At 42.0% G+C, this 16,680-nt stretch overlaps 1 protein-coding gene across 1 annotated transcript in view; it reads left to right on the top strand.

Annotated features, from left to right (window-relative positions):
- LOC141167259 (uncharacterized) overlaps nt 1–16,680 on the top strand; it is a 705,047-nt gene that overhangs the window by 37,580 nt on the left and 650,787 nt on the right. The window contains exons 9-13 of the mRNA XM_073654695.1: nt 323–478; nt 655–771; nt 3,575–3,721; nt 3,840–3,959; nt 7,735–7,893. Coding sequence (XP_073510796.1) covers nt 323–478; nt 655–771; nt 3,575–3,721; nt 3,840–3,959; nt 7,735–7,893 — 699 coding nt within the window. The remainder of the gene's footprint in view (nt 1–322; nt 479–654; nt 772–3,574; nt 3,722–3,839; nt 3,960–7,734; nt 7,894–16,680) is intronic.

Raw genomic sequence — 16,680 nt, forward strand, 5'->3', positions numbered from 1 at the left:
CAATTGTACTCTAATAGTTATTTGACTGGAAAATTACAATGACTGCAATTCATATAGGTAATTTGGGAAAATCTGAGAAAATATTATTTGCATAATAATTTGGAACACAGTGTAATGTGAAAATTGCTACATTTCATAATTTTTTTTCATAAAAATATGGAAAACTGAAAAAACATTTTTAAACTTTTAAAAACACATTTATAACATAAGAACCTGATTTAAAGAATAAATAATTTTATGATGATTTCTGTACATGAGGCTTAAGACTGAATTAACAAGGATTAGTACTTCCCTTCTATGCAATTATCATTCTACTTTTTAGCCAACAGACCCGGATTTACCTATGAGCAAATATTAAATGGTGATGTCTCATCACATACTATTGATAACTTAGAGGAAGAGAAAGAATACACTGTCAGTATATACGCCGTCTATCCTGAAGGACCTAGCCAACCTGTGTCAGCAGTGGGCCGTACATGTAAGCATACAATATAGCTTGCTTTATTGTTTTTTTATTATCCAAATCTCAAGACACATTTTTTCACTTATGAACTTTATAATTAAAATCAATTACACTTTTTTACAATACAGCAGTCCAGTTTTGGGTTTACAAAGCACAGTGTTTATGGTTTTCTTTTAATTACATTATTATAGTGAAGTTGCTTCCTGTCAAAAGTTTAACACTGCAGAATATCACAACTGGAACTATTCGAGCACACTGGACTTCAGTTCGAGGAGCCACAGGCTACCGACTTACTTGGTCATCTACAGGTACTAACACATTGTAGCAATCTTTTTTTGTATTTTAATTGCTTAGTAATGATAGCAAAACAGTTGCCTTACATATATATTTAGTATGTAGCTATTGGAAAACTCACAAATATAGCAGTGCTATGCGCTACAAGCTATGAATATGGTTATTCATTTATATATTGTGCTGATTTTGAGAGAATCCTGCAACAATCTAGCTTGATAGGCCCCGAAATGGAGGACATATTGTATTTTAACACATCCTTCCTGAACAGTTTTCTATTGTTTGAGGGATTATATTCTAGCTGAGATGCAGCATCGGGCTGGCCATGCTGCCCAAATGCACCAGCTTCCTCATCTCAAATGTATCCTGTCATGTTATGTAAAGTGGATATAAAAAGTCTACACACCTCTGTTAAAATAGAAGATTTTTGTCATATAAAAAATCATACCAACAATATTCATTTCAGAACTTTTGCCACCTTTATCATCCATAATCTGTATAATTCAATTGAAAAATAAGCTGAAATCTTTCTGGTTGTAAAAATAAAAATAAAAAACTAAAATAATGTGGTTGCATAAATATGCACACCCTTGAGCTAATATTTTGTTGACATACCATTTGAATTTATGACAGCAAAATTGCAATCCTCTTCTGGCAAAGCCATTCTTTTGTTGATTTGGAAGTATGCTTGGGGTCATTGTTGTGCCGAAAGGTGAAATTAGTCTTCATCTTTAGCTTTTTAGCAAAGACCTGAAGGTTTTGTTGCAAAATTGATTGATATTTAGAACTGTTAATAATTCTCTACATGTTAACTAAAGTTCCAGTTCTAGCTGCCAAAAAACAGCCTCAAAGCATAATGCTGTCTCCACCATGTGTCATTGTGGGTATGTTATTCTCTTGATGAAGCATAGTGATGCTTTTGCGCCAAACATACCATTTGGAATTATGGCAAAAAAAGTTGAACCATGGTTCCATCAAACCATAGCTCGTTTTCCCACATTCATTTAGCAGACTTGATGTAGGTATTGGCAAAACATAGCCAGGCTTGGATATTTTTCTTTGTAAGAAGAGGCTTCCATCTTGCCATCCTACCCCACAGGCCAGACATATGAAGAATATGGGAGATTATTGCCACAGGCAGTACACAACCAGTATTTGCAGGAAATTCCTGCAGCTCCTGTAATGTTGCTCTAGGCCTCTTGACAGCCTCCCGGACCAATTTTATTCTTATCTTATCAGCAATTTTTGAGGGTCAAAAGTTCAAGGTAATGTCATTGTTGTGCCAAATTTTAGCCACTTCTTGTGGACTGTCTTCACAGTGTTCCATGGTATATCTAATGCCTTTTTTTGCAACCTGCTCCTGACTGATAACGTTCAATGATGAGATCCCTTGCTTTGTTGTAAGCTGTTTATGAGCCTTGGGTTTTGGTATAAAATGCAACTTAAGAAAATGTCAGGAAAATCTTTCCAGAGCAGTTAAACTTTATATGGGGTTAATCAGAATCACTTTAAATGATGGCAGCAGTGTACTGACTACAATTTAACATGAGTTTAAATGTGATTGGCTAATGTTGAACACAATCACATGCACAATTTTGAGAGGTTGTTGATACTTTAGTTTTGTTATTTTTATTTTTCCCTCAAAATGATTTTAGTTTGTTTTAAAATGGATTTGTACAAATAATGGGTGACATTAAAGGTGGAAATAGTTCTGAAATTATTCTTTTTGGTATGATTTTATATTTACACGACAAAAGCCTGGCATCTTAACGGGGAAGGTGGGGTAGACTTTTTATATCCATTGTATGCACACGTTATCGATTATTTGCCAGAGCATTTCAGAGAATGATATACCTGGCTGCAATTGTGCAGTCAGGATATGCTTCATGTTGCCCACAGTTTGGGCAGCCTGATTCACCTGACAGGCTCCCTGTAAAGGTTTCTTAAATTCTTGTTAGGACTCATTGAAACAAGAGTATTTTCAATTCATATGCAATTTATGTGCTAAAAAGACTGATCACGCACAGCACATATTTTATCTAATTTGCTTTTGATGCAAGTTTTTGTTCCCTCCCACTTATATATCTGAGATGCCCGCTTGTGCTTGCTTCTTGTGGTTCTGTGTACACTGTGGGTAACCTCATACTGTGGGGGGCATCATAATGCGGTGGGGGATCTGTGCAGGATTCATACTGTGGGGCTGATCAGTGGTGGGCATCTTACTGTGTGATGGCAGTTTTGGGTGATATCATACTGTGTGTGGGGAAATGCACTGTGAGGACTTGATACTATGTGTGGTGGGCACTGTGGCGGAATCTTATTGTAGGGGAAAAGAATACTGTGTGGGAGCACTAATGAAACAATATTTCTGTGTTGGTGTGCATAAAGGAGGTTGTGAGCTTATGGTACTGGCTTAGCAAAAAAATAAAAATTGCAATAGCAGTCTACATGCACCACAGTATATGTCCCTTATTCTCTTTATCTAATTTGGCAAAGATGTGTTGACTGTTGTGCCAAGCACCTTTTACCAGCCCCAAATCAGTTTGCCTTCCCTTCTGTAAAACTGAATGGCCTCGCTCTTGCTGTGTTCCAGGGAATGCCTGAAAGCTTGGTTGGGAAATTCGGAGCTAAAACCTAGAAAACAGGGGCATCCTGCTAATTATGGAAATTAGGATTTTGAGAAGGTTGACTTTACTACAATTATATGTTCTGTTACAATTATTGAGCTGCTTGATGTCCATGCAGATTTTATATAGCAATAAGTTTACTTGGCAGAAGCAAACTTTATAACAAAAATATAAATGTATTTTTATCTCGTAGAAGGATTTGATCAAAATGTGAACCTGGCAGACAGCTACACTCAGTACATGATTCAAGGACTGCATGCTGACACTGAATATACAGTAACTATCAATCCGATCTTTGTAGACATAGAAGGCCCTGTAGTTACTGCTAAAGCTATAACCTGTGAGTATCGGTTTTATCTGAACAGTTATGGTACTATGTTAAATTATGGAGCTATGAGTCCTCATTTAGTTGTAATTACAAATTGATTATATTCTTTTGCTGACCATAATGTTTTTAGTGGCATCAAGCTCTGTTCAAAGTCTGAAAGCGAGTGCAGTGTCGATAAGTACAGCAGTGATATCATGGAATGCAGTACAGGGTGCTACAGGATACAGACTGGCTTGGGGCCCAACTCCAGGTAAGTCTTAAAGTGAACCTGTTATCTGATACATGTTGCCTGATCCTCGGTCAACATGTATCAGATCCTGGCTGTGCAATCTCAGCCAGATATGTATCACTCTAAAAAGATGCAGCATTTAATAACAGACGGGTATCGAGCCACGCGCCAAACTAGTTGGACAGGTGGGTCCCTGGCGACTTCTCCCTGCCTGCTGACAGTGACTAACATGTCTCTTCCAACAAGCGCGTATGGATTGGGCAGCACGTATCAGATGTCAGGTTCTCCTTAACATCTTTTCTATATAAGTACTGCCTAGTAGTTAGGCAAGGAGTTGTGCAATGCAAAGAAAAATTTGCAGAAAAATTAATGGCAAAACTTCGCATTACTTTTCAGTTATGAAGCTAAAAAATTATTTTGGTGTGCCTATAGTCTTAAAAGGGATGTTTCATTTAAAGAGTTGTCCAGTGAAAACAAGTTGCCACCAAACCACAGGATAGGTGATAACTTGTTGTTTTCTTGAGGGTCCAACTGCTGGAAACTGCACTGATCGGCAGAACGAGGAACTTTTATCTTGGTAGAATGGAGCATCAGTGCACATGCTCAACCACTGCTCCATTCTTTCCCTGTGGGGCTTTTTCTGGTATCCCCATAGAGAATGAATGGAGCAGGGTTTGGGCATCCTACCTGCCACTCCATTTTGTAATGGAGATAAAAGTTACTTGCTCTGCCATTCATTGCGTGTACCAGCAGTTGGACACCCACCTATCAGCACGTTGTTGCCTATCTTCTGGATAGATGATAACTTTTTTCCACTGGCCAATCCCTTTAAGACAACTTCCCCTTACATTTACCAGGGATACAGGGAGCAAGATCTGGGTCGATCAGCAATGAAAATGGCACAAAAACATGTTAACACATTATACACCACCAGTACCAAATCCACACATGTACTGGTGCTAGTTTCATTGAATAATAATAAATTACTTACAAGTTACTTCTGTATCACATGGTAACTACTTTTGAAATTTAGTGATAAACCTAAGCAGGGTTTCTGTGTTTTCAAACATATGATCCTTAACACCCTCACTGATAAGCACAATGAAGGAGCTGGAGAGATTGTAATATTAAAATATATTGAATTGTCTGTGTTGTCTATAAAGTCAGGTGATACCAGTTGTGTTGCTTTATCTATATTTCTTTTTTGCCAGTACAAATGTCCGGTCCTTTGGGAAAAACAAATAACATTGTTTCGCTTAGTCATTACATGAAACTTCTTGTAGTAGAAGATTGGAAAAAGGAGTAACAGTACTTCTTGTAGTAAAAATAGCTTTGTACTGGGTATGCAATGCAAAGTTAAAAAACATTATGTCTGCTCAGTTTTTTTTTAGGAGTTTTTCATTTCCTGAAGCGGTTTTGAAGTGTTTTTGGAAAAGTTTTTTTCTTGAAGAATTTTTTTTCAGCCTCTTGATTGGATTGTTATACACAAAACGGCCTTCATCTTTTAGAGTCGTGGCGGGAAGACAGCTAGAAAATACATAGCTTCTAATGGCCACAAGCCTACTCAATATTAAATATGAATATAACAGGAGAAACAGAGTTTATATAGGCATAAAACCAGTATAGCTTTATTAGATACAAGATAGTAAAAAAGCCACAACAGTGGCGACACAAAGTAAATAACAGATTACAAAATACAGTACATGGTAACATATGTAGAGAGTATATGTGGCAAACCCCCCCCCCAAAAAAAGGGGAAGTGGTAAGCAGAGAGCATATAGAATATACCATAAGTAAAGAGTATCCGCACAAGTGTGCAGGTATGCATCAAATGTCGAGAAGAATTCAAATACCGCTTACCAGTCACTAATAAGGGAGGGCCAGCAGAAGAAAGGTGACAGGTAGACCAGGAACAGGATAAACTCAAGGCACCAAGTGACCAAAAGGGAGCCTCGACGCGCGTTTCGCCCCGATGCTATGGGCTTTCTCAAGAGGCATAAGCTTGTAAAGGACAGGGACCTTTTTAAAGTCTTTTCACACGGTCACGTGACCGCGATACTAGTCACGTGACCGGAAGTGAATAGGTGACCGATGCTCGTCGGCGCATGCGCTAGGCACCGGAAACTGTCGGTGCGGGCTGAATCCATCACCTGGTAACGCGCACGCCGGAAACGCATGGTATGTGCACCGGAAGTGCGCGGCCAGGAGAAAGACGGCCATGCCCGGGCCGAGAGCAGCGTGCCCAGAGCGCATGCGCACCGCATCGTGTGTCACCTAGCAACATAATGGCCAATAGCAGAGGCCGGCATCCAAAAAAATAACAAAGGGTCAAGCAATCATTAGTCCTGCAATGCATTATATATATAAGACTAAATGGACGATAATACAAGTCACGACAGTATAACATCAAATGTGTAGAGATGTCCATGTATACAGTACGCAGGGCCGGTCTCATTAAATCCAGTGATGTTGATCAGCGCATAAAATAGGATGTGGTTCCATTCTCATGCTATATATGGACCAACGAAAAAAGGAGCCAAGAGGAAAAAGAAAGAAAAATAGTGATTAAAAGGTAAAAAGCAAATATTGAAAATACCAGATAAATATTAAAAACAAAAATAGCCCAAAGGGCCAAAATTGGTTATACAACATCTAAGGCGGAAAACGATATAACAGGCGAGGCCCATGTCACAGGATTGTGCCTAGTTAGGAGTGGGTCCATCATGAGCTGCTTCAAAGAAGGGACGCACATTTTTTTTAAATTATTTATTTATTTATCTTTTATTTTCCAACAGTCATTTTTCAAAATCTGAAGAGGGAAAAAAACTCTCAAAAGATTGAACAAATGAACAGAAAAGTAGTTTCTAATAGAAATGAACAGGAAAAGTCTTTCATAGGTTTTTTAGAATTTTTTCAGGCTATTTTTTAGTTTGTCTGCCCCAAAAAATGTATCAAGGAAACTCGGTGTCCTTCTTTAGGGTATGTTCGCTCGAGGCACATGTGCTCTTTGGATTATATACCTGAATCTTCTGGGAAGAAAATCTTAATTGTTTTACAATAGCTACAGTGTGATGAGATTTTCTCAAATCTAGTTTACATGATTTCGAAATTGTCATTCAGAGCAGATTTGAAAACTCAGCATGTCAACTCATGCTGCACAATTTCACAACAGAATTTAATGGGGAAGTCAAAATCTGCAAGAAACACCATTTTTTTTGAGATCACAGCAAAATTTGCAACTCCTAAAAAATTGCAAGGAGCAAAGTTAAATACACAGCAAAATCTGCAACTCTCAAAAAAACAAAAATACTGTGGAAAGTTAAAAAAAACCCCACTGTACTAACCTCGCTTGGTGCTTCCGTGGCTCATCTGCCTAGTCCTCTGCCTCTCTCGGTATTCCCAGCTTCTTGTGATGATGTAAGTATTTTTTCCTATCTTCAGCAACAAATCCACAGAACAATCTGGACCAAAATCTGCAGTATTTAATGCATATTATCAACAGCGGGTGTCCACGTGATTTCTGAATTAATTTCTGCTGAAATTTTCAACAGCAATTTCACCCTTTATGAACATACCTTTAAGTTCCTTTTTAAGCGAGCACTTTACGGATAAGGCACACACTGAACTGAAAATGCCCAATGCACTTGAGCTGCTCTTTGCCGTTCTTGTAAATGTTTATTCATAAATTCCATTATTAGAAATAGAATCCTTTTATACATTCATATAGTTTTCAAAAACTGTGTTTATGTATAAATATACTGAATGTTTTTTTTTAACTTTTCCTTCAACTTCTAAGAATTTATTGGCAGAGATCGCCCTCGGCAACTTGCACTAAATAGCACACTTACTTCCTTTGAGCTAAAAAACCTAGTGCACAACACAGAATATGTCATCTCTTTATATGTGCTTTTTGGCTCTGCGGTGGGACCAGGAATCTCTACAACTGTCCGAACCTGTAAGTATTGAAAAATCATTTTGGAGCAGCTTAATATAATAATTTATGAGTGTGTATATTGTAGTCATTATTCTTTGAATTTGGGCTATGTACATTATTATTATTATCTAAAACTGTCATGACTCAATTATAAACAGAGCCATAATGAGAAATCTACTTATTCGACATATAGCTATGTGTACAGCATTTTATATTTTAATATTGCTTAAAGGGGTTGTCCAGTCACAAGAGATTGATGACCTATCTTTCATTTTTTCCTGAAGAGTTTTTTTTTTTTGCAGTCTTTTGATTGGATAATGCCTAATTTCAGCAATGCTTAAAGGGGATATCCGGGACTTAAAAAAATAAAATTGGGCCTAAGCACTAACAGGCAGGTATTTGGTACCTGCCTGCTGTGCCCGGCGCTGTTCTCCGCTGGCACAGAGCCATCACAGACTTCCGCTGACATCACGTCAACAAAAAGACAGTTTATTTTCCTGTTGACAGAGCGGGACTACTGGTGTCATTCAGATTTACAGCCGCCTACCGGCTGTCTAATTGGGGGAAACCAGCTGCCAATCATCATGATACCAGTAGTCCCGCCCTCTCAACAGGAAGAGAAACTGCTGCTCTCTTGACAGGGAGTAACTGAATCTTGACAGGGAGTAACTGAATCTCCAGCAGGACCGGTCAATGACTGGCGCGGGGTACAATAAGCAGGATGTCGCCTCTGTTAGCAACTACATGCCTGTTAGTGCTTGGGCACCTTTTTCTTAAAGTCCTGGATATCACCTTTAAATCAAAACGGCGACACCCAGCACACCTACCCATAAACCGTTAGCAGCTGTAAGCAGTGGGTATATATACACATTCATGTACTGTGAGTACTGCAGCTCTGCTCCTATTTAAGAGAATTTTTGACGTTTAAGAGGGAGCTTTTTTTTTTTTTTATCACAACATCTTTAAGAGTCATAACTAGTGTTGAGCGAACATGCTCGACACTGCTCGGTACTCGCCCGAGCATCACGCTACTTGGGATGTTCGGCGAGCACCGAGCATTTCCAGGTTACACGGGCGGGAGCTCGGGTCTCCGCCCTGCATGCTTGGCGCTCTTTACAGAGCCAAATGAACATGCAGGGATTGCCAGCCAGTCATTGTAATGCCGCAGCCATGTTGGTTGTGGGCATTACAGTGATTGGCTGGCCGCACAGCATCACTTCGAGTATTTAAAACCAGGAGCCGCCATCTTGGACACAGTCGCTCCCGATCAGACAGTGTAGGGACAGCGCTGCTGATTTAGGGAGAGATATAAACTGCGAAATAGTTAGTGTAGGGTCTGTAAAGGCTGCCAGATCAAACAAACAGTCCTTCTCAGGACTAATATCCATCCCAGATATCAGGCAGGCAGGCTGCATAGGAGACACAGTGGTTATACCAGCAAACACTGCATTACAGTCCTGTGTGCTGCTCCTGTTGCTGAAATTGCTGGACTTAGCTCCAGGTCTCAGGGGACAGGAAAAATCCTTCTTTCTACCATCTAAATCCTCTTTTTTTTTTCCTCCTTCACACTGTACAAATACCCATCTTATTAACCTTTTGGTGTCCCCCCCCCCAAAAAAAAGCGTGTCTCTGATTTTTCAGACATAAATATATCTGTTGAAAATAGTCAGGTGTAGGCTAGAGAAACAGAAGTGTTGTTTTGCACTTCCACGGTTCAAACCTCTGTATTATCCACTTTTGGGCCATTTGTATCTAAAAAAAAAACAGTTTGAGTGTGTCGCTCACTGTTCAGCCGCAAATAAATCTATTTAAAAAAGTCTGGTATACCCCAGTAAACAATAACTGTGGTTTTGCCATCCCACGGTAAAAGATCTCTATTATTCAGGTTTTGGTATATTTTCAGTAAAGAAAAACAGTAGTGTCTCCTGACTGTTGTGACACAAAAATATATCTGTTGAAAATAGTCTGGTGCAGGCTCAACAAATCCCAGTGTGGTTTTGCAGTTCCACTGGTCAAATCTCTGTACTATCCAGTTTTGGGCCTTTGGTATCTAAAAAAAAAAACAGTTTGAGTGTGTCGCTCACTGTTCAGCCGCAAATCTATATATTTAAAAAAGTCTGGTATACCCCAGTAAACAATAACTGTGGTTTTGCTATCCCACGGTAAAAAATCTCTATTATTCAGGTTTTGGTATATTTTCCGTAAAGAAAAACAGTAGTGTCTCCTGACTGTTGTGACACAAAAATATATCTGTTGAAAATAGTCTGGTGTAGGCCCGACAAATCCCAGTGTGGTTTTGCAGTTCCACGGGTCAAATCTCTGTACTATCCAGTTTTGGGCCTTTGGTATCTAAAAAAAGACAGTTTGAGTGTGTCGCTCACTGTTCAGCCGCAAATCTATATATTTAAAAAAGTCTGGTATACCGCAGTAAACAATAACTGTGGTTTTGCCATCCCACGGTAAAAAATCTCTATTATTCAGGTTTTGGTATATTTTCCGTAAAGAAAAACAGTAGTGTCTCCTGACTGTTGTGACACAAAAATATATCTGTTGAAAATAGTCTGGTGTAGGCTCGACAAATCCCAGTGTGGTTTTGCAGTTCCACGGGTCAAATCTCTGTACTATCCAGTTTTGGGCCTTTGGTATCTTAAAAAAAACAGTTTGAGTGTGTCGCTCACTGTTCAGCCGCAAATCTATATATTTAAAAAAGTCTGGTATACCCCAGTAAACAATAACTGTGGTTTTGCCATCCCACGGTAAAAAATCTCTATTATTCAGGTTTTGATATATTTTCCGTAAAGAAAAACAGTAGTGTCTCCTGACTGTTGTGACACAAAAATATATCTGTTGAAAATAGTCTGGTGTAGGCCCGACAAATCCCAGTGTGGTTTTGCAGTTCCCCGGGTCAAATCTCTGTACTATCCAGTTTTGGGCTTTGGTATCTAAAAAAACACAGTTTGAGTGTGTCGCTCACTGTTCAGCTGCAAATCTATATATTTAAAAAAGTCTGGTATACCCCAGTAAACAATAACTGTGGTTTTGCCATCCCATGGTAAAAAATCTCTATTACTCAGGTTTTGGTATATTTTCCGTAAAGAAAAACAGTAGCGTCTCCTGACTGTTGTGACACAAAAATATATCTGTTGAAAATAGTCTGGTGTAGGCTCGACAAATCCCAGTGTGGTTTTGCAGTTCCACGGGTCAAATCTCTGTACTATCCAGTTTTGGGCCTTTGGTATCTAAAAAAAAACAGTTTGAGTGTGTCGCTCACTGTTCAGACGCAAATCTATATATTTAAAAAAGTCTGGTATACCCCAGTAAACAATAACTGTGGTTTTGCCATCCCACGGTAAAAAATCTCTATTATTCAGGTTTTGGTATATTTTCCGTAAAGAAAAACAGTAGTGTCTCCTGACTGTTGTGACACAAAAATATATCTGTTGAAAATAGTCTGGTGTAGGCCCGACAAATCCCAGTGTGGTTTTGCAGTTCCGCGGGTCAAATCTCTGCACTATCCAGTTTTGGGCCTTTGGTATCTAAAAAAACACAGTTTGAGTGTGTCGCTCACTGTTCAGCCGCAAATCTATATATTTAAAAATGTCTGGTATACCCCAGTAAACAATAACTGTGGTTTTGCCATCCCACGGTAAAAAATCTCTATTATTCAGGTTTTGGTATATTTTCCGTAAAGAAAAACAGTAGTGTCTATTGACTGTTGTGACACAAAAATATATCTGTTGAAAATAGTCTGGTGTAGGCTCGACAAATCCCCGTGTGGTTTTGCAGTTCCCCGGGTCAAATCTCTGTACTATCCAGCTTTGGGCCTTTGGTATCTAAAAAAAAAACAGTTTGAGTGTGTCGCTGACTGTTCAGCCGCAAATCTATATATTTAAAAAAGTCTGGTATACCCCAGTAAACAATAACTGTGGTTTTGCCATCCCACTGGAAAAAATCTCTATTATTCAGGTTTTGCTATTTTTTACGTAAAGAAAAACAATAATAGTTTCTCCCTGATTGTTCAGATTGTTTAAAAGAGTCGGGTGTAGGCCAGAGAAATAGAACTGTGGTTTTCCTCTTCCACGGTTCTAATCTACTTTTTATTACCCTTTTTCCATTGATAGTGCAAGTGTAATCTATTTTACTTCCTTTACAATGGGCAAGGCGCGTGGCAAGGGACGTGGAAGTGGACGTTCTGGTGATGGTTCGTGCAGAGGACGGGGCCGTGGCCAAGGTGAAAATGTGCCACAACCAACAGCCACATCTTCTCGCTCCCACTTCTTGACCGAATTACTAGGCAAGCACAGAACAACACCAGTATTGAGAACTGATCAGTGTGAACAGGTTATTAATTGGATAGCAGATAATACTTCCAGTTACCTGGGCACCACCACCTCCGGTCTGTCTTCCACACGGTCAACTCTTAGTAGCCGTGAGTCTCGACCGCATACTCCTCCTCACCCTGATGCTCCTTCCTCCCACCATGCCGAGTGTCGTCAGACAGCAATTGATCCCACACTTGGACACTCTGAAGAGCTGTTCACTGGTCCATTTCCATATTTGTGCCCCTCGCCTGATACGCTTGAAGTGGTGGAAGAGGAGATCCCATGTAGCGATGCCCAAATATTTGAACAGCCACGGCCACAGGAAGTCGACGCTGGCAATTTGTCACAAGAGGTGGACGATGATGAGACACAATTGCCAGGAAGTGTGGAGGAGCATCGTGGTGCGCAAGTGGAAGAGGAGGAGGTGGATGATCTAGTAACTGACCCAATGTGGCAGGAGGACATGCAGAGTGAGGCCAGCAGCACACAGGGGGAGGGAGGCAGAGTACCCCAACAGGCAGGAAGAAGCAGTGTGGTGGCCTGCAGACAGAAGGCGGGCAACCGTTCCCCGTAACACCAACACGAGGGACGTTGCCAGTACAAGCGGTAGGTCTTCCAGAGTCTGGAATTTTTTTAAAGACTCTGTTGATAACCCTAAAAAAGCCATATGTTCCACCTGCCATGCCAGCATCAGCAGGAGTGACAAAACTACCAGCCTGACCACCACCAGCATGATCAGGCACATGGCAGCAAAGCACCCGACTTTGTGGGGCGAAACCCAGGGTCCACGACCAGTGTCAGCGGGTGTCACCACTGCTTCTTCCACTGTTGTGCATGCAATAGAACCCCCTGTTGTGTGTGCAAGGCAATCCCCTGTCCATACTGCATGTAAAGATGCCCCCTCCTCTCAGTCTTCACTTGTTATGGCAGTTTCTCTAGAAACAGCTTCAACGTCCACGTCCACGTCCCACTGCAGCATTCAATTGTCCATTTCCCAGACCTTTGAACGAAAGCGGAAATTCGCAGCTAACGCCCCACAGGCCACAGTCCTAAATACGCACATTTCACGACTGCTTGCGTTGGAAATGCTGCCTTTTAGGCTGGTGGAGACGGAATCCTTCCGCAATCTTATGGCGGTGGCCGTCCCTCGGTACTCGGTCCCCAGCCGACACTATTTTGCCCGGTGTGCCATCCCCGCACTACAGGAGGAGGAGACCATGGTCAGTCGTCATCTTGGTGAGGACACGGAAATCTTGCCCGTTACCAGTCTGGCACGCATGGCTGACTTTATGTTACGCTGCCTTAACCGTGACCCTCGCGTTGTCAAAATGTTGGGTGACAGTCATTACTGGTTGGTGACACTTTTAGACCCCCGCTACAAGGAGAACTTTCACTCTCTTATTCCTGAGGTGGAGAGGTCTACAAAAATGGGGCAGTACCAGAAGGCCCTTGCTGCAGAACTCTTAAAAAAATTCCCATCTGAACACGCTAGCGGCAGAGGTCACAGTTCGTTGCCCAACCAAGGCGTACATGCGAGAGAGATGCAACTCCAATCCAGCAGAGGCAGGGGAACACTGTCAACGTTCTGGGACAGATTTCTGACACCCGCCCAGCTTACAGGCCCTGAGGCGAGGGGTAGTCTCACAAGGAGTGGAAAGTTTCAAAAGATGGTGAGGGAGTACCTTGCCGACCGTACCAGCGTCCTCCGTGATTCCTCTGTGCCTTTTAATTATTGGGTATCCAAGCTGGACACTTGGAATGAACTCGCTCTGTACGCCTTGGAGGTCCTGGCCTGCCCTGCCGCTAGCGTGTTATCAGAGCGTGTTTTTAGTGCCGCTGGGGGAATTATAACTGATAAGCGCACTCGCCTGTCAACTGACAATGCTGATAAGCTGACCCTTATCAAAATGAACAAGGGCTGGATTGGGCCAGACTTCTCATCACCACCAAATGACAGCAGAGTAACATAAAGTCAAATCCACTGTGTTATTTCGGGAGGTGTATTCACATGCACCGCTTCACACCCACACATGGGTATACGCTTCCTCATTTCGGCTGTTTTATGTTCTTCTCCTTATCCTCAGCCTCCACCACCACTATACCACCAGGGTGCCAGCTTCGCAAGTTCCTCCATCCTTATTTTTGTCAGCTTTTGCTTGGAAGGCATAAGCAAAGACTGTGGGAGACCCACTCCCCAATAATGGGACTTATGTTTGTAATATGCTGTACTGCATGGCTCTTGTAAGGGGCATTGCAAGTTGCTCCATCCTAATTTTTGGAAGCTTTTGCTTGGAAGGCATAAGCAAATCCTATGGGAGACCCACTCCCGAATAATGGGACTTATGTTTGTAATATGCTGTACTGCATGGCTCTTGTAAGGGGCATTGCAAGTTGCTCCGTCCTAATTTTTGGAAGCTTTTGCTTGGAAGGCATAAGCAAATCCTATGGGAGACCCACTCCCCAATAATGGGACTTATGTTTGTAATATGCTGTACTGCATGGTTCTTGTAAGGGGCATTGCAAGTTGCTCCGTCCTAATTTTTGGAAGCTTTTGCTTGGAAGGCATAAGCAAATACTATGGGAGACCCACTCCCCAATAATGGGACTTATGTTTGTAATATGCTGTACTGCATGGCTCTTGTAAGGGGCATTGCAAGTTGCTCCGTCCTAATTTTTGGAAGCTTTCGCTTGGAAGGCATAAGCAAACCCTATGGGAGACCCACTCCCCAATAATGGGACTTATGTTTGTAATATGCTGTACTGCATGGCTCTTGTAAGGGGCATTGCAAGTTGCTCCGTCCTAATTTTTGGAAGCTTTTGCTTGGAAGGCATAAGCAAATACTATGGGGGACCCACTCCCCAATAATGGGACTTATGTTTGTAATATGCTGTACTGCATGGCTCTTGTAAGGGGCATTGCAAGTTGCTCCGTCCTAATTTTTGGAAGCTTTTGCTTGGAAGGCATAAGCAAATGCTATGGGAGACCCACTCCCCAATAATGGGACTTATGTTTGTAATATGCTGTACTGCATGGCTCTTGTAAGGGGCATTGCAAGTTGCTCTGTCCTAATTTTTGGAAGCTTTTGCTTGGAAGGCATAAGCAAATACTATGGGAGACCCACTCCCCAATAATGGGACTTATGTTTGTAATATGCTGTACTGCATGGTTCTTGTAAGGGGCATTGCAAGTTGCTCCGTCCTAATTTTTGGAAGCTTTTGCTTGGAAGGCATAAGCAAACCCTATGGGAAACCCACTCCCCAATAATGGGACTTATGTTTGTAATATGCTGTACTGCATGGCTCTTGTAAGAGGCATTGCAAGTTGCTCCGTCCTAATTTTTGGAAGCTTTTGCTTGGAAGGCATAAGCAAATACTATGGGACACCCACTCCCCAATAATGGGACTTATGTTTGTAATATGCTGTACTGCATGGCTCTTGTAAGGGGCATTGCAAGTTGCTCCGTCCTAATTTTTGGAAGCCTTTACTTGGAAGGCATAAGCAAATCCTATGGGAGACCCACTCCCCAATAATGGGACTTATGTTTGTAATATGCTGTACTGCATGGCTCTTGTAAGGGGCATTGCAAGTTGCTCCGTCCTAATTTTTGGAAGCTTTTGCTTGGAAGGCATAAGCAAATCCTATGGGAGACCCACTTCCCAATAATGGAACTTATGTTTGTAATATGCTGTACTGCATGGCTCTTGTAAGGGGCATTGCAGTTCCTCATAATTTTTGGAAAGCCTTCCATTCACTGCTTAGGCCAACAGTGCACAGGAGACCCAGTTGCTATAAATGGAAAAAAAGGTTTAGTTAAGGCCCTCTGACCTCCATGTCATTTCCAAGGGGCATTGGAGTGCCTCGAAATTTTTGGTAGGCATTGCACTCACTGTATGCCCTATAACTGTGTAGCCGAACCGCTCCTTTTGTTACAGAAACATATCCTACAAGACATCTGGTTGACTGGCCTGATATAGATGTTGTAGCGTCGGCGTCCCCGCCTCCTGCTAGGCAGGGACGCTGTTCCTCTCACCTCTCTGCTCCGTGCCCGGCGGCTTCCTCCCGCTCTGCTTGCAGCGCCCGCTCTCCCCCGGTCACTGTGCTTAGGGCGCGCGCGTGCTCCCCCTCTCTTAAAGGGGCCGCGCGCGTCGCCCTAAGGAGTCCCCGGCCAATGGCCAGAGGATCCCTCCATATATAAGGCACCTCCTCCAAAATGGAGGTGCCCGAGCAATGTTGTTGCACTGTTCACTACTCTGCTTCAGCCCTCAGGTCCCGTTGCCTGTTACCTGCCTGTTACCTGCCAGTTGCCTGCCAGTTGCCTGCCAGTTGCCTGCCAGTTTGCTGCCTGATTCCTGCCTGTCATCCGCTTTCCTGCTTGCTAGCCTGAGGTCCGACGGTCTGCCTTCCGCCACCTGTCAGTCTGTCTATGGACCAGCTTGCCCGCTCACCTGGGAGCGCTCATCTGTTACCTGCCTGTTAGCCTACCTG

Source organism: Phyllobates terribilis, unplaced genomic scaffold, assembly GCF_046119375.1.
Source record: "Phyllobates terribilis strain yellow unplaced genomic scaffold, ASM4611937v1 Scaffold_11__3_contigs__length_659146591, whole genome shotgun sequence".
Taxonomy (NCBI): Eukaryota; Metazoa; Chordata; class Amphibia; order Anura; family Dendrobatidae; genus Phyllobates; species Phyllobates terribilis.